Here is a 13,997-nt window from a genome sequence, read left to right on the forward strand (position 1 = left end):
ACCCCAAACCTCCCCTGGCACAACTTGAGGCCGTTTCCCCTCGTCCCATCGCCCCTTCCCTGGGAGCCCGACTCCCACCTCCCTGCACCCTCTTTTCAGGCAGTTGTAGGGATCAATAAGGTCTCCCCTCAGCCTCCTTTTTTTCCAGGCTAAACAACCCCAGCTCCTTTTTTTTATTTCCTCTTAACAGAAAGTAAAGTATTTTCCCTACTATGCTATCTTCTAAGAATTTCAAAATGCCCCTCCAGCCCAAACACCTCTATGGGAGGGGCAGGCAGGGCCTTGCATCTTGTGGAAGAGGAAACACAAACCTCAGCAACAGCTTGTCCATGTCACCCCGGTGGTTGGGGACAAAGCAAAGACACCAGCAGAGAGCCCCAGCGACGCGGAGCCCGCGTGCCCCACAGAGGCGTCCGTCACACCGCAGCCCTGCGCCGATGGGAAACGCCGCCCTGGAAAAGCCTCTCGGCCAGCCCGGCCACTGTGAACTCAAACCTCGGAGCTCCCCATTCAAGTAATAGTTGTGAATGCCAAAATTTTAGGTGGATTAGCAAAAATGATCGCACAAACGTATGTGTAACCTGCACAGCTGCTGTTACGCATTTTGCAGAGCCATCTGGATTCCCAGTTAAATGACCAATTGTGCTGTGATGAACTTCCCAGCTCCACTTTGCTCCGGGCAGCACATAAATCCTGCCGCTGGGGACGGCACGCGCCATTCGAACCTAACAGCTCACAGCCAGGACTTAAATTAATTGCCTTACTCTACTGTTTTCAGACCTACTTAATTCCATGTATTCAAGATGCTCCAGTACCTCCTGCACCTGCGGGTGCGTCCAACCCAAACGGGTGGCATTTTGTACAAAATCTCCCTTTGCAAATTCTCTTTCCCATTTCTGAGAACCTGAAGAAGTTGCGCTCTAATGAGCTGATAATCCTTAACACACACACACCCCCAACAGTTTGTCTTGCTTTTCCATCACTCAATGACTAGCTCTGCGCCGTCATGCAAGAGAACCAGCTCCACCATTGGCGGCCTCGTGAGCGATTTTCTTTTTGAAAGGCTTGCCATGAAAATTCACATGCGGTACTGGAGCAACAGAATCACAATTTAAAGCTAATAGGACAATTATTACTAATTTGCCTAAATTTCTTGCCTAGTCTCCGCTGCAGAACTTCACCCCCAAGGCTCTCAAGGCTCCTGATGCTTCTGGATGAGCCACAATTTATCTTTGGTGAAAACGGTCAACTCGATTAAGAAGTCTCACCGATAAATCCCAATGGTTAATTTCACAGATAAAATAATAAAAAATAAATCCTTTCTAGTCCTTTGTCTCTCTCTATGTTCAAGCCAAAGGTGAATGCAGTCCCGTGTGAAAGGAAACTTGCTGGCCTGAGGTTCAGCACATGCCTGCCCCTCTCCAGAAGGCCACAAGAAGAAACGCCTCGTCCTTCCTTTGGAGCACTGCAGTGAGGAAAAAGTTAAACTTCATGGTAACATCTTGATGTGCAGCTTCCCTAATTCTAGTTTAGGATTTGCCTTACCAGGATATTCCTAACAGCAGAGGGAAGCAAAGTGATGGGCAGCAAGTTCAGAATCTTCCAGGACCAAAACTGGAGCTTTGCCGCTCCAGCAATCGGCACAAGGGAGCACCTGCACGCCTACCGTGAGGATGAAGAGTCCCAAGCGCTGGCTGACTCACGACGTACTCACTCGACAGCACAGGGCACTGTTTAGCAATTCTAACTCCATTTTTATACGTCAGCCCTCAAAACCACGTCTCCGTTATTTAAGCCGAGCGTGCAGAAGTGCACAGCCCCAGACCACCTGCAGTTGGAGGGCAGCCCATCGTGAAGCCCCGTCGGACTGACGGGTCCCCGAACAACGGAGGACAGCAAGGATGCTGCACGCATGCTGAAAGGACAAAACCATGCTAAACGCATCACGAGTGAGAGATTTTTTTAAAAAAGATATCAAGTATTTAGGAATGCAGACCCAAGCCCAGGATTTACCTCATCTCTGCAAGATCCAGACCGCGTCTCGGAGTGCAGGACAGGGTTTGCCCTCTGCCACCTCGCAAGCCGAAGCAGCCACCCCCTGCGCTGCAGGCACTTGCACTCCTTGCTGTACAAGCCCAGAACCCACCCAGTTCCTTCCCGGGCTTCACTTGGGCTGGCGAAAGAGGATGCTGCAAACCGAATGCTTCATTCGTACACCACACCCGTCACAAGGAAAATTAACCTTTTCGCCAGCATCGCACGTAACCATGGTGATGCGAGCACGTTGCAGGTTTTAGGGAGGCCGGTGTGCTCGGAAGGCTCTGGCACTCCACAGCCCGCCGCCCGAGCGCAGCGCTCCCCGGCCGCTGCCCAGCTTCTCTTCCGCAGGCAACAGGACACGAAACCAGCGCCCGCCGGGTGGCTTTTCGTGTACATCAGTGATCCTGCTAACCCGAAAGAGGCTTGCAGCTAGGTGGGCAGATTTACTTGGTACAGCTTGAAAGGGACTCAGCTGAAGCACATAGAAAAATTGGATTTTCACGGGAAAAGGAGGACGAGCAGGAAACTCAAGTTTGTGTCTGAAATCGCATCTCAAATTCTACAAAAGTACTCTGTAGCTGTGGCAGAAAAGGAATTGTTTTTGTAAGACAGAATAAGGTTTTGGAAAAGTTTCAAATAGAAATACTTGAAAAATGAATATTTAAAAAATCACAAGGGGGGGGAGACAGAACGAGTTGCCCAGGGAACGGAAAGCTCCTCAAGCCTCTTTAGCTGCGACGCTCGTTTCTGTGAGCACCCAGACCAGAAAGCAAGCTCGCTTTTCCATTCCTACTCCAGCCACATTGCTAGAAGGAAGGGGGAAGATTCCAGAGGGGTTTAACTTTGGCATGTCACCCAATGGCACTGGGTGCCTATCTCTATCATATATAAAAGCTGTGATAATATATGCAAAAAAAAAAAAGTAAGAATAACAAATCAATGATACTTACTCCCGTACTGACAAGAGACAGCATAATTCTTTCATTTAAGGCTAACGTTTCTCCTTGCTTCATCTTGATTCTCTTCTTATCTAAACATTTCATTGCATACCTGAAAATATCAACCATTCAGAAAAAGCAGCAGCAAACATTTCTTCCTATATCAGCGGCATTCACTAGCGGTTATGCCACGTGCATTTACAGTATCCTGTAAGCAAGCTCCTGAAAGATTTAAATCTGGTACTAAAGGCATCGTTACATGACTAAACAAGAAAACCTCCAAAATCTCAGAGAATTAAAGCATTTTTCAACAGGAGCCTCCTAACGGAGGAACGTGCTTTAACAAATTATTTCGTGTCCAAACCACCCCAGTGACCCAGGAATTACATACCATACGTCGAATTTTCAGTACCTACAAGCAAGGATCTGCAGTATGAATTAAAGAACAGAGACCCCACCACGGTTCCATTCCGTTCTAACAGCTTCAACTCCAGCAGGAAAGTAATATATTGAGCACACGCTGAGTTTTGTATGGCTTTAAGTTTTTAAGAAAGGTCAGGCATACACTAGAAAGCTTTTTTAATCTTCTACCATCTGTATTACACAAATTAATAATGTTTTGCTCAAAAAAAGAATGTTACCCTAACAACCATCGAAGGAGAGCAGGATATAACACAGTCTGGGGATATTTTTTCGAGACGTTAGGTGAGCCTACTACTAGAGAACAGCCGAGAAGGACACGTGTGCTCCTCCACGCAAGGTTCCAGACGTGGGCAGCCGTGGATTTTTGGGCCATTCGTTTTAAAACATGCTGAGGAAAACACCACGTTACAGCCCTGCACCGATGCTGATCGACCACCTACGCTGTGACAGCTCCGTACAGAAACGGGGCCTCGTATCACCTTCGCTTTGCACTCCCGAAAAGAGCCACGTCATTCCTCGCCATGCATGTGTTGCGAGTGGGGGAAGAGCGAGCGTGAACATGCTGGAATTTTAAGTTTCCAAACCAAGGAATACATTCGCAGCACGTGCTCTTGCTGAGAAGTCTGCACACGGGGACTAGAAATAACATTTCCACGCGCTACCCCTTATTACTGCTTGGACATCGCTGATCAGAGGGAACGACGGGGGCCGCTTACGGCTGATCCAAATCAAGTCGCTCATTCTTGGGGCGAGTTAAGGTGCTCGGAAAGCACTGCTACCCTCCCCCTTCGGGCTGCTTTCTGCATCCTACTTCTGGCCCCTACTGAGATGCCCTTGAAGGAGGTGATGCGGAAGAAGCCTCGGGTGTATCTTTGTGGGTTAGTGAAACACCGATGGCATTTACCTTAGAGGGGCGGCTTCCCAAGCTCCTTGCAGGCAGTAAGTGCAGCAGAGGCAGCCATCTAGAGTGGACGGGATCTGGATTAGGGATGGGTAAACAGGTTTGGATTAAGAAAGAACTAAACCAAACCTCTACCCAGAAACTGAGCCTAACCTAAAGTTTTGCTTCCAATTTGAAAAAGGTCGGTTCTCCCACATTTCACTTCTCTTTACTCTATCAGAGGAAAACTGACCTTCGCTTCCCTCGCTAGTCCCATGGTTTATCCACCTCCTGCCAGAGCAAAACTCAAGACATGAAAATGAGGGGGAATCTGAGCACTACCTCTCCAGGGCAGACACCTGCTCGGTGTGGCTCAAGCTAAATAAAATGTTTATTTTTGTGCATGGACAAATTAATGAATTGTACGTGGACAAAAAGGTACCAAAGCAAGAATCAAGGCAGTACTGTTAGTAACAGTATTAACATAAATACTTGAGGTCACTGCAAAAATACCGAGCACGACAGCAACATTAAGGGGCCTTCCACTTGTTAAGAGCTCGAAGGTTTATTGTTATCGAGGACGCCGAGTGCACACAAGTGCCAGCGAAGCCAGTGGCCGTGGCAGAGACTTGGCACTTCAGACATGCCATGCTTGCTTAGAAGAGAAATGTGTAAGGATGGTCCCTGGACTGAAGTTGTTAGGAGAAAAGCAAGATGAGAGGGGGTGGAGGGGGGTGGGGGTGGTGTAAATAAATAAATAAGTAGCTATCGAGAACGATTTTTTGCATCAATGCCCAGATGTTCCAAAACAGGACATAACGGGACAGCTATGCCTCGAGATTGAAATCTGTGGATTAGGAGAAGCGTGTGAATGGTAAGACCAGAAAAAGAAAACAAAATCCACACGGGTTGGTCTTGGAGTTCCCACCAAGAGCTCTGTTAAATGGAATTTCAACGCTGGAACTGTATTCTTCCAAACGTAAGCAAGGATCACTGCTTTTGCCAGCGAAACGTGCTCATCGGGGCAGAAACGTATGCAGTTACCCAGCTCTGGAACAGCGTATTCAGAACCTGCCCAGGCACGACCCCCGGGGCTGAACGGCCCTGAGGTCGCGTTCCTGCGTCATCCTCCAAGCCTCTGTCAGCACCGGCTACGTCGCGCGCTGCGCTGCGAGAAGAGCGGCCTCCATCAGAGGGGAGGTAACACCTCACACCGCCACCACGGCCTCCGCCAGAGCACCGTGCCGCACCGGCGGACTCCGAGCCAGGGAAGCATTTAAGCACACGCTTGATTTTAAACACATGTGCCGCCTCCCTTCATTTTGAGAAGACCATTTAAACGAAGGATGCGCTTAAGAGCTCTGCTAGGCTGAAGCCCCACCGCACGGCACCTAACGGGATCAAATAGCAAACTGAGCTTAAAGATGATCCAGAAATCAGAACCTCTTGGGATAAAAATTAATTACAAAGAACTATACAGCAATGCGACGCTGCTTTCCAGTGATTTTGTAAGCAACGACTGGAAGGATTTCCTTACGAGTTCAGGGTTTATAATTACCTCTAAAATGAAGTGTGTATATACTCACATTTTTCCAGTGTCTGCTTTTCTGCAACCGTACACTTCACCAAATCCCCCTCTTCCTATTATTCTATGTACACTAAAGTCATTCATGGTCAGCTGTAAATGCAAACAAAAACAAAACAAAACCAGGCTTCATTTTTCAGTCCCAAAAAACTTCCTGTAAAAACATCTGAATAATCTATTAGCGTGTTAAGACGCTTAACTATTGTAACCCATAGAGCATTTTACGTTTTGGGAAAAGGAGCCCCTTATTGTTGTTATGTCAAGGCACTTGCAAGCACTCCAGCCCGAAGCACAAGCGAGACGATGGGACTGTCGGTGGCCAAGGCCGACAGCCCCGTCCGCGCTGCCGCCTGCGGAAAGGGAGGCCGGATTCACAGACAAAGTGGTGAAAGAGCAGTGCAGAGGGACAAAAGGTTGGGGTGCTGGGGAGAGCGTTGGAACCGGCGTGGGAAAGGGAGACAGAGGGGGCCGGGGCTGTTAAAGAGCAGCAGTGCTGGCAGGTCAGCCCCTTTCAGCTATTATAAAAACCAACAAGCTGTTATCTCAGGACAGGCAGAAGGGACGTGCAGAAAGGCATCGTTAGGGCTGTACATCTAACAGGAGAGCGGCTCAGTAACATCCCCCGTGCCCTTACTAAGGCCTTTGCAGAAGGCAGCAGTCAGAACTGAACATTTTCTTTCCCGGATCGGCCTTTGACAAGATCAATGTACCCGTAAGTACTTACGTGAATATTTAGTTCTACGTTTTTCCATTGGCAAAATCTAGTAAACTTGTCACTGCAGAGAAAAAAAAGTTTAAAAGTAGTCAGAGACGACTGGGTGAAGTACTACAGAGAGTGTCACGACTCTGGTATTTAAAATGAAGTTTGCGCTAGGGTGTGTTGTGCTATGTAGCAAATGACAGCCTTCCTTCCAACAGCCCAAACCTCACCCCCCGAGAAAAACAGCTCCTAGGCACTGCACACTTAATATTTGACATCCTTGTAAGAGATTGATGTCAGATAACCTTATCCCTGTCATTGTGAGTGCTCGCCGTGTCCTCACATCTCTCTCGCAGACAGCTTTTCATTTCTAAAAAGAACTAAGTTCGGACCTAACAAACTAACAAAAAACTGCATAAAAAAGAAGGTCAGCTGTAAGAAAAGAGAGGCAGCTCGGGTTATGTTAACAAAGCTCCGTATACCCCAAGGAACATTTTAAGCTCATTTTATCTGAAAATAGGCAAAACATCAACAATACCACAAGCTCCTGCCAGAAAAAAAGAAATAAAACCCCCCAAAACCCCCCCCCCCCCGTGTCTCATTTCGACAGAAATCATTAGTATTTCCTTTCAGAGTGAGAAATAATGGTTCCATGGAGGCAGTTTTGCACTTCTTTCAGTGCCAGCAGCACACCGCCGTACGGTTTGGTGCGGTGGATCTGGCTGCGGCTGGGGGCGCAGCGCCTGCGGGCAGGAGCAGCTCCAGCTCCGCGCCGTCAGGAGGGCTGCTCAGCTGAAGCAGGGCTATGCCTGGCATCCTTTGTTGGACCTGTTCTGCTGAATTCCAAGGTGTCCCAATACAAACCAGAACACCTGGGTCTTTGAGTCACCCACGGGAGATGGTTACTTGTCATCCCACAAGAGCACAGCTCTGCATTTTTAAACCCTTAGGATCAAACTGCAATCCGGTATTCCTGCTCCATGGAGCCACAGAAAAACCTATCACCTTTACAGTTCTTCCCCGCGTGCATCTTGGCATTAATCACGATATATGGCAAAGCAAGTCATCTGCAGAAGCTTGCTGATAATACACTATTAATTAAATAAAGCTTATTAAACATTTTCAGCCTTATTTTACAGCGATACTTAAGGGACCTGGCTTCCCGCTGTGTTAGGTAGAAAGTCCAGGTAATGCGTCGCGTTCGTACCTTTCCATAAATTTTTGAAATATTTTGCCTCGGAGACTATCACAAATTTCTTCTATATATGGCTAAAAAGGGTTAAGAAACACAATTAGCATTGAACGTACGACAAGCAGATCACGCAACACCCCCCACTCCTTCTAACTCACGCTGGCCCTCTGTAACTGCAGCATTTACTGCGCTCTCCTCGAAGAAGGCTCAGCCAAGCCTTCAAGCTTCCTTTAGTTCTTGGAACCTGCGCGGGTGCCCTGAAGCCAAACGCTCAATGTTTTCATGAGCTAGAAAACCTTAAACGCTTGCCTGGGGGGGGGTGGGTTTGTAGGGAACCTGTGTAAAGCACCTGCCTCCGGACAACCGGTTTGGCAAAACGATCTCAGGACGGTTCCTTCATCCAAATAAAGGCAATACGGGGTCATTGCTGCGGAGCACGGCTTCCCCGAGCCGCTGCCACGCTCCGCCTTCCCGGCACTTCTCTCCTCTCCGGCCGTGCCAAGCAAGCAGCACCTTCAATGCCCGAGTGACTTTTTCCTGGAGAAATACTTTCTCCTGATGTGCGATGGGCGCAGCGATGTCGAGTCCCAGCCCGGTTAGGGGTGAGAGACGACTCGAGCGACGTAGTTATCGATTTGTCGGTTCACCTCATCGCGCCGCTAAGAACAGTTCACTGGGCAGCAAGGCATGCCGGGCAAGGGCAACTTTCCCATTTTTGCAATATATAAAAATACATAAGATTTACATCAAAGACATTTAAGCTTATGAACACTCCCATGACTGACGAGGTTCATCGTGTGCAAGCCCACACCGCTCTGATGCGCCTCGCTATAGAAGTTAGCCTAAATCTGAATTTCTCACCTTGTGCCAACGTGTATTAGAGCTGTAACAAGAAATATTTCACATCTCATCCATTTTCTAAAGCAAATTAAAAATATAGAAGATGTGTAATTTCGCAGATGAGCCAGGATACCATTTATATTTACATTCAATTATACCATTCATATTTATATGGGGGTTGGACTAGATGACCTCTAGGGGTCCCTTCCAACCCAAAACATTCTATGATTCAAATGCAGGATAGGCAAATCCCACACTTTCTTTTGACAACTCAGAATTTGGGAGAGTTTTGATTTGAATGGTAACTTCTGTCTAGAAAGGTAATTTTTGATTGGATTTTGTCCTGTGGAGAGACAGGGAAACGTGCGAAATGGTACGCACGCTTAATTCCTCACCGACATCAACCAGGAATTCATATACCTTAAAATTAAAGAAAAAGGACAAGTGCTTTCCAAGGCCTCACATGACAAACACTACACAGTCTGGTTTGTCCTGGTAGGACGCGTGCCTTCCTGCTGTACGGGGATTTACTCTAAATCATTTAATGGCTTAAAATGACATAGACTTAGAAACCACTCCGTTCATACGCCGAGGTGTAGTCTGCCTTTGTAAACATGCTTAAAAATATTTTAGGTAAGAGTAGTAATTTGTAATTTTTATTTGACTGAGAAAAGCACTCTACTATCACCAGTTCAGCAAGGAATATTTACCAGCAGCGTTTTATTCTGTCTCCTTAAACAAGAAGTACAAAGTCACTCACTGTCAAACACGCGAAGCAAACTACAACGAGGGTGGTGAAACCCTGGCAGGGGTTGCCCAGAGAGGGGGTGGAGGCCCCATCCCTGGGAACATTCCAGGCCAGGTTGGCCGGGGCTGTGAGCAACCTGATGTGGTTCAAGGTGTCCCTGCTCCTGCAGGGGGGTTGGGCTGGGTGACCTCTGGGGGTCCCTTCCCACCCAAAGCATTCTATGATTCTATAACTGGAACGTTCCAATGGTCTTAACCTCACCTGAAAAAGGCTGGCTGGCACTTGCTTCTTGGCTAGATGTGTTTGGACGTGATCCACAGCTTGTTTTGAGAAAGGCTTTTGTAAAAAGAGAAAGAAATAGTTGACAGTTAGGAATGGACGAAGTTTCATTTCAGGTCTGCAGCACCGTCGTTCCCTGAACGGTACAAAAACCGCCCGCACCTCAGCAAGAGCGCGACACAGCGTCCTCCGAGCGCGCTACTGTGAAGCGTGCCTAAGGACGCAGTAAAACCGTTATGCCAAAGCAGGAAGGCAGGAGAGGGGGAGAGGAGGAGGAGGGTGAAGATCAGAAGGGCTAGATGGTGCTCCTTGAACAAATCCATGAGCAATCCCGTACACAGGGCCAGCTCCAGCCCCAGCAGCTGGCGCAGACTTTGCACCACTGCAGAGCCAGCGACACACGCCTAACGAAAACCTGCTGAGACCCCTCAACCAAAGAAACCACACCACTCAGGTCCGACACGCGGCCAATTTTTCTTTCAAATAAGAGCAAATGGAACTGTTAACACAGAGTGATGGGTCAAAACTTCAGCGGGAGGACGTGTGTGCTTTCAGTGACTTTAGCAACGCTGCATCTGCCTCAACACGGCCCCAGACTTTCCCTTACCATGCAGGAGAGACCGCCTTACGACCAACAAAATAATAATAATAATAATAATAATAATAATAATAAAATCTCTGTGTGATCCGTTTTAGAGAAAAACCTCAAACCTTACTCTGAGCTTTCAGGGATACCAATGTTCACCATCCAAACCGTCCCGCAAAGCCCCTGACAGCTCCCATTTCTTTTGAGTTTTTGGGGGCAGGGTTGTTGCTGGGTTGGAGGGGTTGGTTAACGTGTATGCGTGCATGTATATATACACGTACAGCCTGCCCCCGTCGTATTTTAAAAGAGTGATTTAGCGTAAAGAAATAGAAAACAGCTAAATCTCCAAATACTGTGTTTGTGCACTGAGTTTAATACAAATTGGCATGCACCACCAATCTTTATACCTCATTGCTTAAAATAAAATAAAATAAAATAAGGCACTCTGAATTCAGCCAAACCCAGTCCCGCAGACTTCAAACTGACATCCCCAATACTACAAATATCTGTAGCAACGGTTCCTTCAGCAATGGTCTTGACTGTTCTCCGCATGAAGCAGCAATCATTTGGAATTATCGCTGCTCTCGGGCTACTCCAGTAAGGCCAAGAGGGGTGTGAAGGCCGGGTGATACCCACGTGCGAACAGGACAGGAGCTCCTTCATTATGTACATGTCGTAAATCTGCCGACTTCGGGTCAGACGCTCGTCCTCAGAGTTCAGCTTCTCGTATTCTTTTATCTGCAAGAGAGGAGAGAAGGATCCATCAGATGAGCACATTTCGAATGATTCTTCACTCATCTGGTAAAAACAAGACTTTGGCTGAAGTTTTATTTTACTTTATTCTTTTCTTAATTAAGACAAAGAAAAACCACCTGCAACACCGGAGTTACAGCTGGCCTCAGATTGCCCTCATCTTAGAATTTTTATGCAACTTTTGCTTAAAATCGCTACAAAGCTTCAATTTCTAAAATTCGGAAAGAGCCGAGCTGAAGCAGCATCTCTCCCATGAATCTGCGCGGGGGAAGCCAGAAGCAAACGGCGCGAGAGGACCGGACCGTGCAAGGAACGCGGGCGAGCAAACGCGCACGGCGACGTTCCCGAAGGCTTTTCCTCCCCTCCGCTCAGCTCTCCGACGGACAGCACCAACCTCGCTCCTCCAACACTCAAGAGCTTGACCCCTTCCTCGGATTATTTCACTGGAAACGTGCCCTTTTCCAAGGTATTACAGGGGCAGCACAACCATCGCCAGCCCCGGCTGCCAGCGCGGCGCCCGAGCTCTGCCCCAGGGCGACGGCAGCACGCTAAGTGCAGGCGTCCAAGAGGGAAGAGGAAGCACATTTCCAAACGTTCATGTAGTTCAGCTACGAGTTGAATTCGACTCCTGAAGGTGGCTAGAAAGACAGTTTCGCAAAACAGATGACGATTCTTCAGGTGTGATACAGGGGGTCAGTGTGTTCCAGAATTTACAGAACAAAACCAGAAAATCAGTTCCAGAAGAAAAAAACCTCACCAACTCCAAGGGTCCTTTGGAAGGTATTTAGGCAAAGAGTTCTTCCAGGACTGACAGAATGCAAAACCCATACAAGCTCTTTGGGGAAAAGCCTGAGCTCTGAGCTGCTGGACCCTCCCAGCACCAGCCTGTGAGGTCCCGGGGTCCAAACAAGCGTAGGTGCGCAGCCTCGCTCCGCGTCCCTACACCGACTCAAGAAACCCAAAGCAGAGTAAGACCCAGCTGGATTTGATTCAGCATCTCTCGGGGAAGGAACCGGCTGTGTCAGAGCTGTCTGTGCTCTCAGCCCAGGGGACAAACCCCGCGCTGGCCGTGTACCGGGCAGGAGTGCCCCGGGGACAGCCAGCGCCGCGCCACCCGCCGGCCACGCTTTAACCGTGGGAGCAGCACCAGGGTTAACACAAAGCACGTTGCTGAGGACTTTTAAAAGTAAAGATCTTAAAAACACATCTTCTGTCTCTATTTCACAATACAATTGCTCCCCCCCCCCCCCCATTTGGAAGCTGCTCCTTTTACAGGATGAGCTGCACTTGTCGGCTCTCAAACAGTCTCCACGTGACCGACCCAGGCCAATCTATCTTTGAAGGTGGAACACCGTAATTAAACTCGGGTCTTTTTCTAGCTATAATCCTCTTGTTTGCCGACTACGATAAGGCAACAGTTCCACCACCATTTGCCATCTGTGACTACTTCCCCCTTGGTAGCAATTTATAATTAAAATGATGCAAAACATCTTTGCCAAAGAAACGTTTTTTAATTAACGCAATGCCGCAAAATAATTAGAAGCACAGGAGAAAGCCTGATGCATGTCATATGGTCTTACTTGAATGCAAGCCCCTGCCCTCCAATGTTGATTTTTTTAACCCCCCCGGCTCCGCACCCGAAGCAGGGGGCTCTCCGGCAGCCCCCCAGCCCTGCTGGCAGTGGGGTCAGCGCCTCTCTCCCCCCCTGCCCTTATCCCAGGGGGATTTTTATCCATTCAAAGCGCCTCGGTTTGTAAAGGTTTGGAGGAAAGGGCCGTGGGGGCGGCTCAGCCTGCTCCCCCCGCGCACGCTGCCCGACGCCTCCCATCACACCGGCGCTGCCATGAGAGCCCTCTACTGCCATCACGGCGTGCCCGACGCATTCCCAAGCTCACATCACGTGTTCATTCCATCAACCATTACTGTACCTTGCCAAAAGCCCCCGGCGACAGGCAGAGCCGGGGGTGTCACCGTTTTATCGGCGTAACCCGCCCCTGCCAGCGGCAGCTTCCTCGGCGTCGCTCCTGACCCGGGGGTAACGTACCGTGCCGTCACCCACTCCAACGTTTCCCTGGCAAACTTCAGCTCGCCTCGAGAAAAGCGTCTGGCAAAGTATCTCCAGAAGCTGCCATCAGAACGCATTCGTTTTCAAGCACCTAGAGGTTCTTTTTCTTTTTCTTTTCCCTTTTTCGAAACCGATCTGGATGAATCACTCATCCCGTTAAATGCTCGATCGTGACTTAGGCTGCAGTAATATGAAATCCCTGGAGTACGGAGCCCTTCTACATCAAGCGATTTTTAATGTGGCGATGTGCTCAAATTATTCTACACGTAATAGATGCAGTAAGTAAATCAAATATATTAAAAAAAAAAAAAAGAGAAAAGCTTCTGAACCTGGGATGTCACAGAAGAAAACACAATGAACCTCTCTTTAAGTGTCTTTAATGGGATTTTTCGAGAAGTACATGACAAAGCATTTAAATCCTTTTCAGGCAACACTTCGCTAATAACCTAAAAATACAATTTCAAATTGTTTCAGAGATAAAAGAGGCAGCTAAAAATATCTCGCTAAACAATCTGTTACAACCTGCCTTCTTGATTACTTATGACAGTGCTATCTCCAGTACATAAAAAAGATGAAAACCCTAAAAAAAAAAAAAAATAAAATAAAAAAGATTCGTTATTGACAGCGCGTACCTACTTCGCGTGGGGGAACCGCACCTTGCTAAGGATTTAGCTCCGGACCGATAATGAGCCTATTTTGTGCTGTGAGCCCACTAGCAAGAAAAATTTTAAACCGTCAGCTTAGGAGTAATCCAGGTTATCCCAGGCAGCGCTCCCGATTAACACGGAGCAACGCGGGCTGCCGTGTAAAAGCGCGTGTGCGTGCCTTAACTGGAACCAGCACCGACGGTAGGATCAGCTCCGGGTTTATATTTAGACCATCACAAATATAGCGAGGAGTGAAGGGAGGGGTAAGGCTCCTCAGGTGCCCCGGGCGGGCCCTGCAGAAGGGCTGACAGAGCCCTGGCA

General features: G+C 48.2%; 1 protein-coding gene across 4 annotated transcripts in view; it reads right to left on the reverse strand.

Annotated features, from left to right (window-relative positions):
* The window catches only part of GRK3 (G protein-coupled receptor kinase 3), a 55,730-nt gene that overhangs the window by 19,585 nt on the left and 22,148 nt on the right, over window positions 1–13,997 (reverse strand). For all 4 annotated transcript variants that reach the window (XR_004842337.1, XM_035896702.1, XM_035896696.1 and 1 more), the window contains exons 3-8: window positions 10,848–10,949; window positions 9,608–9,682; window positions 7,774–7,835; window positions 6,591–6,642; window positions 5,868–5,959; window positions 2,991–3,090 (exon numbers count right to left, since the gene is read on the reverse strand). Coding sequence is in view for 3 of the 4 variants with exons in the window: in XM_035896702.1 (XP_035752595.1) it covers window positions 2,991–3,090; window positions 5,868–5,959; window positions 6,591–6,642; window positions 7,774–7,835; window positions 9,608–9,682; window positions 10,848–10,949 (483 nt within the window). In the remaining variant the exon portion in view is untranslated. The remainder of the gene's footprint in view (window positions 1–2,990; window positions 3,091–5,867; window positions 5,960–6,590; window positions 6,643–7,773; window positions 7,836–9,607; window positions 9,683–10,847; window positions 10,950–13,997) is intronic.

Source organism: Egretta garzetta, unplaced genomic scaffold (genome assembly GCF_000687185.1).
Source record: "Egretta garzetta isolate BGI_Z169 unplaced genomic scaffold, ASM68718v1 scaffold390, whole genome shotgun sequence".
NCBI classification, from domain to species: Eukaryota; Metazoa; Chordata; class Aves; order Pelecaniformes; family Ardeidae; genus Egretta; species Egretta garzetta.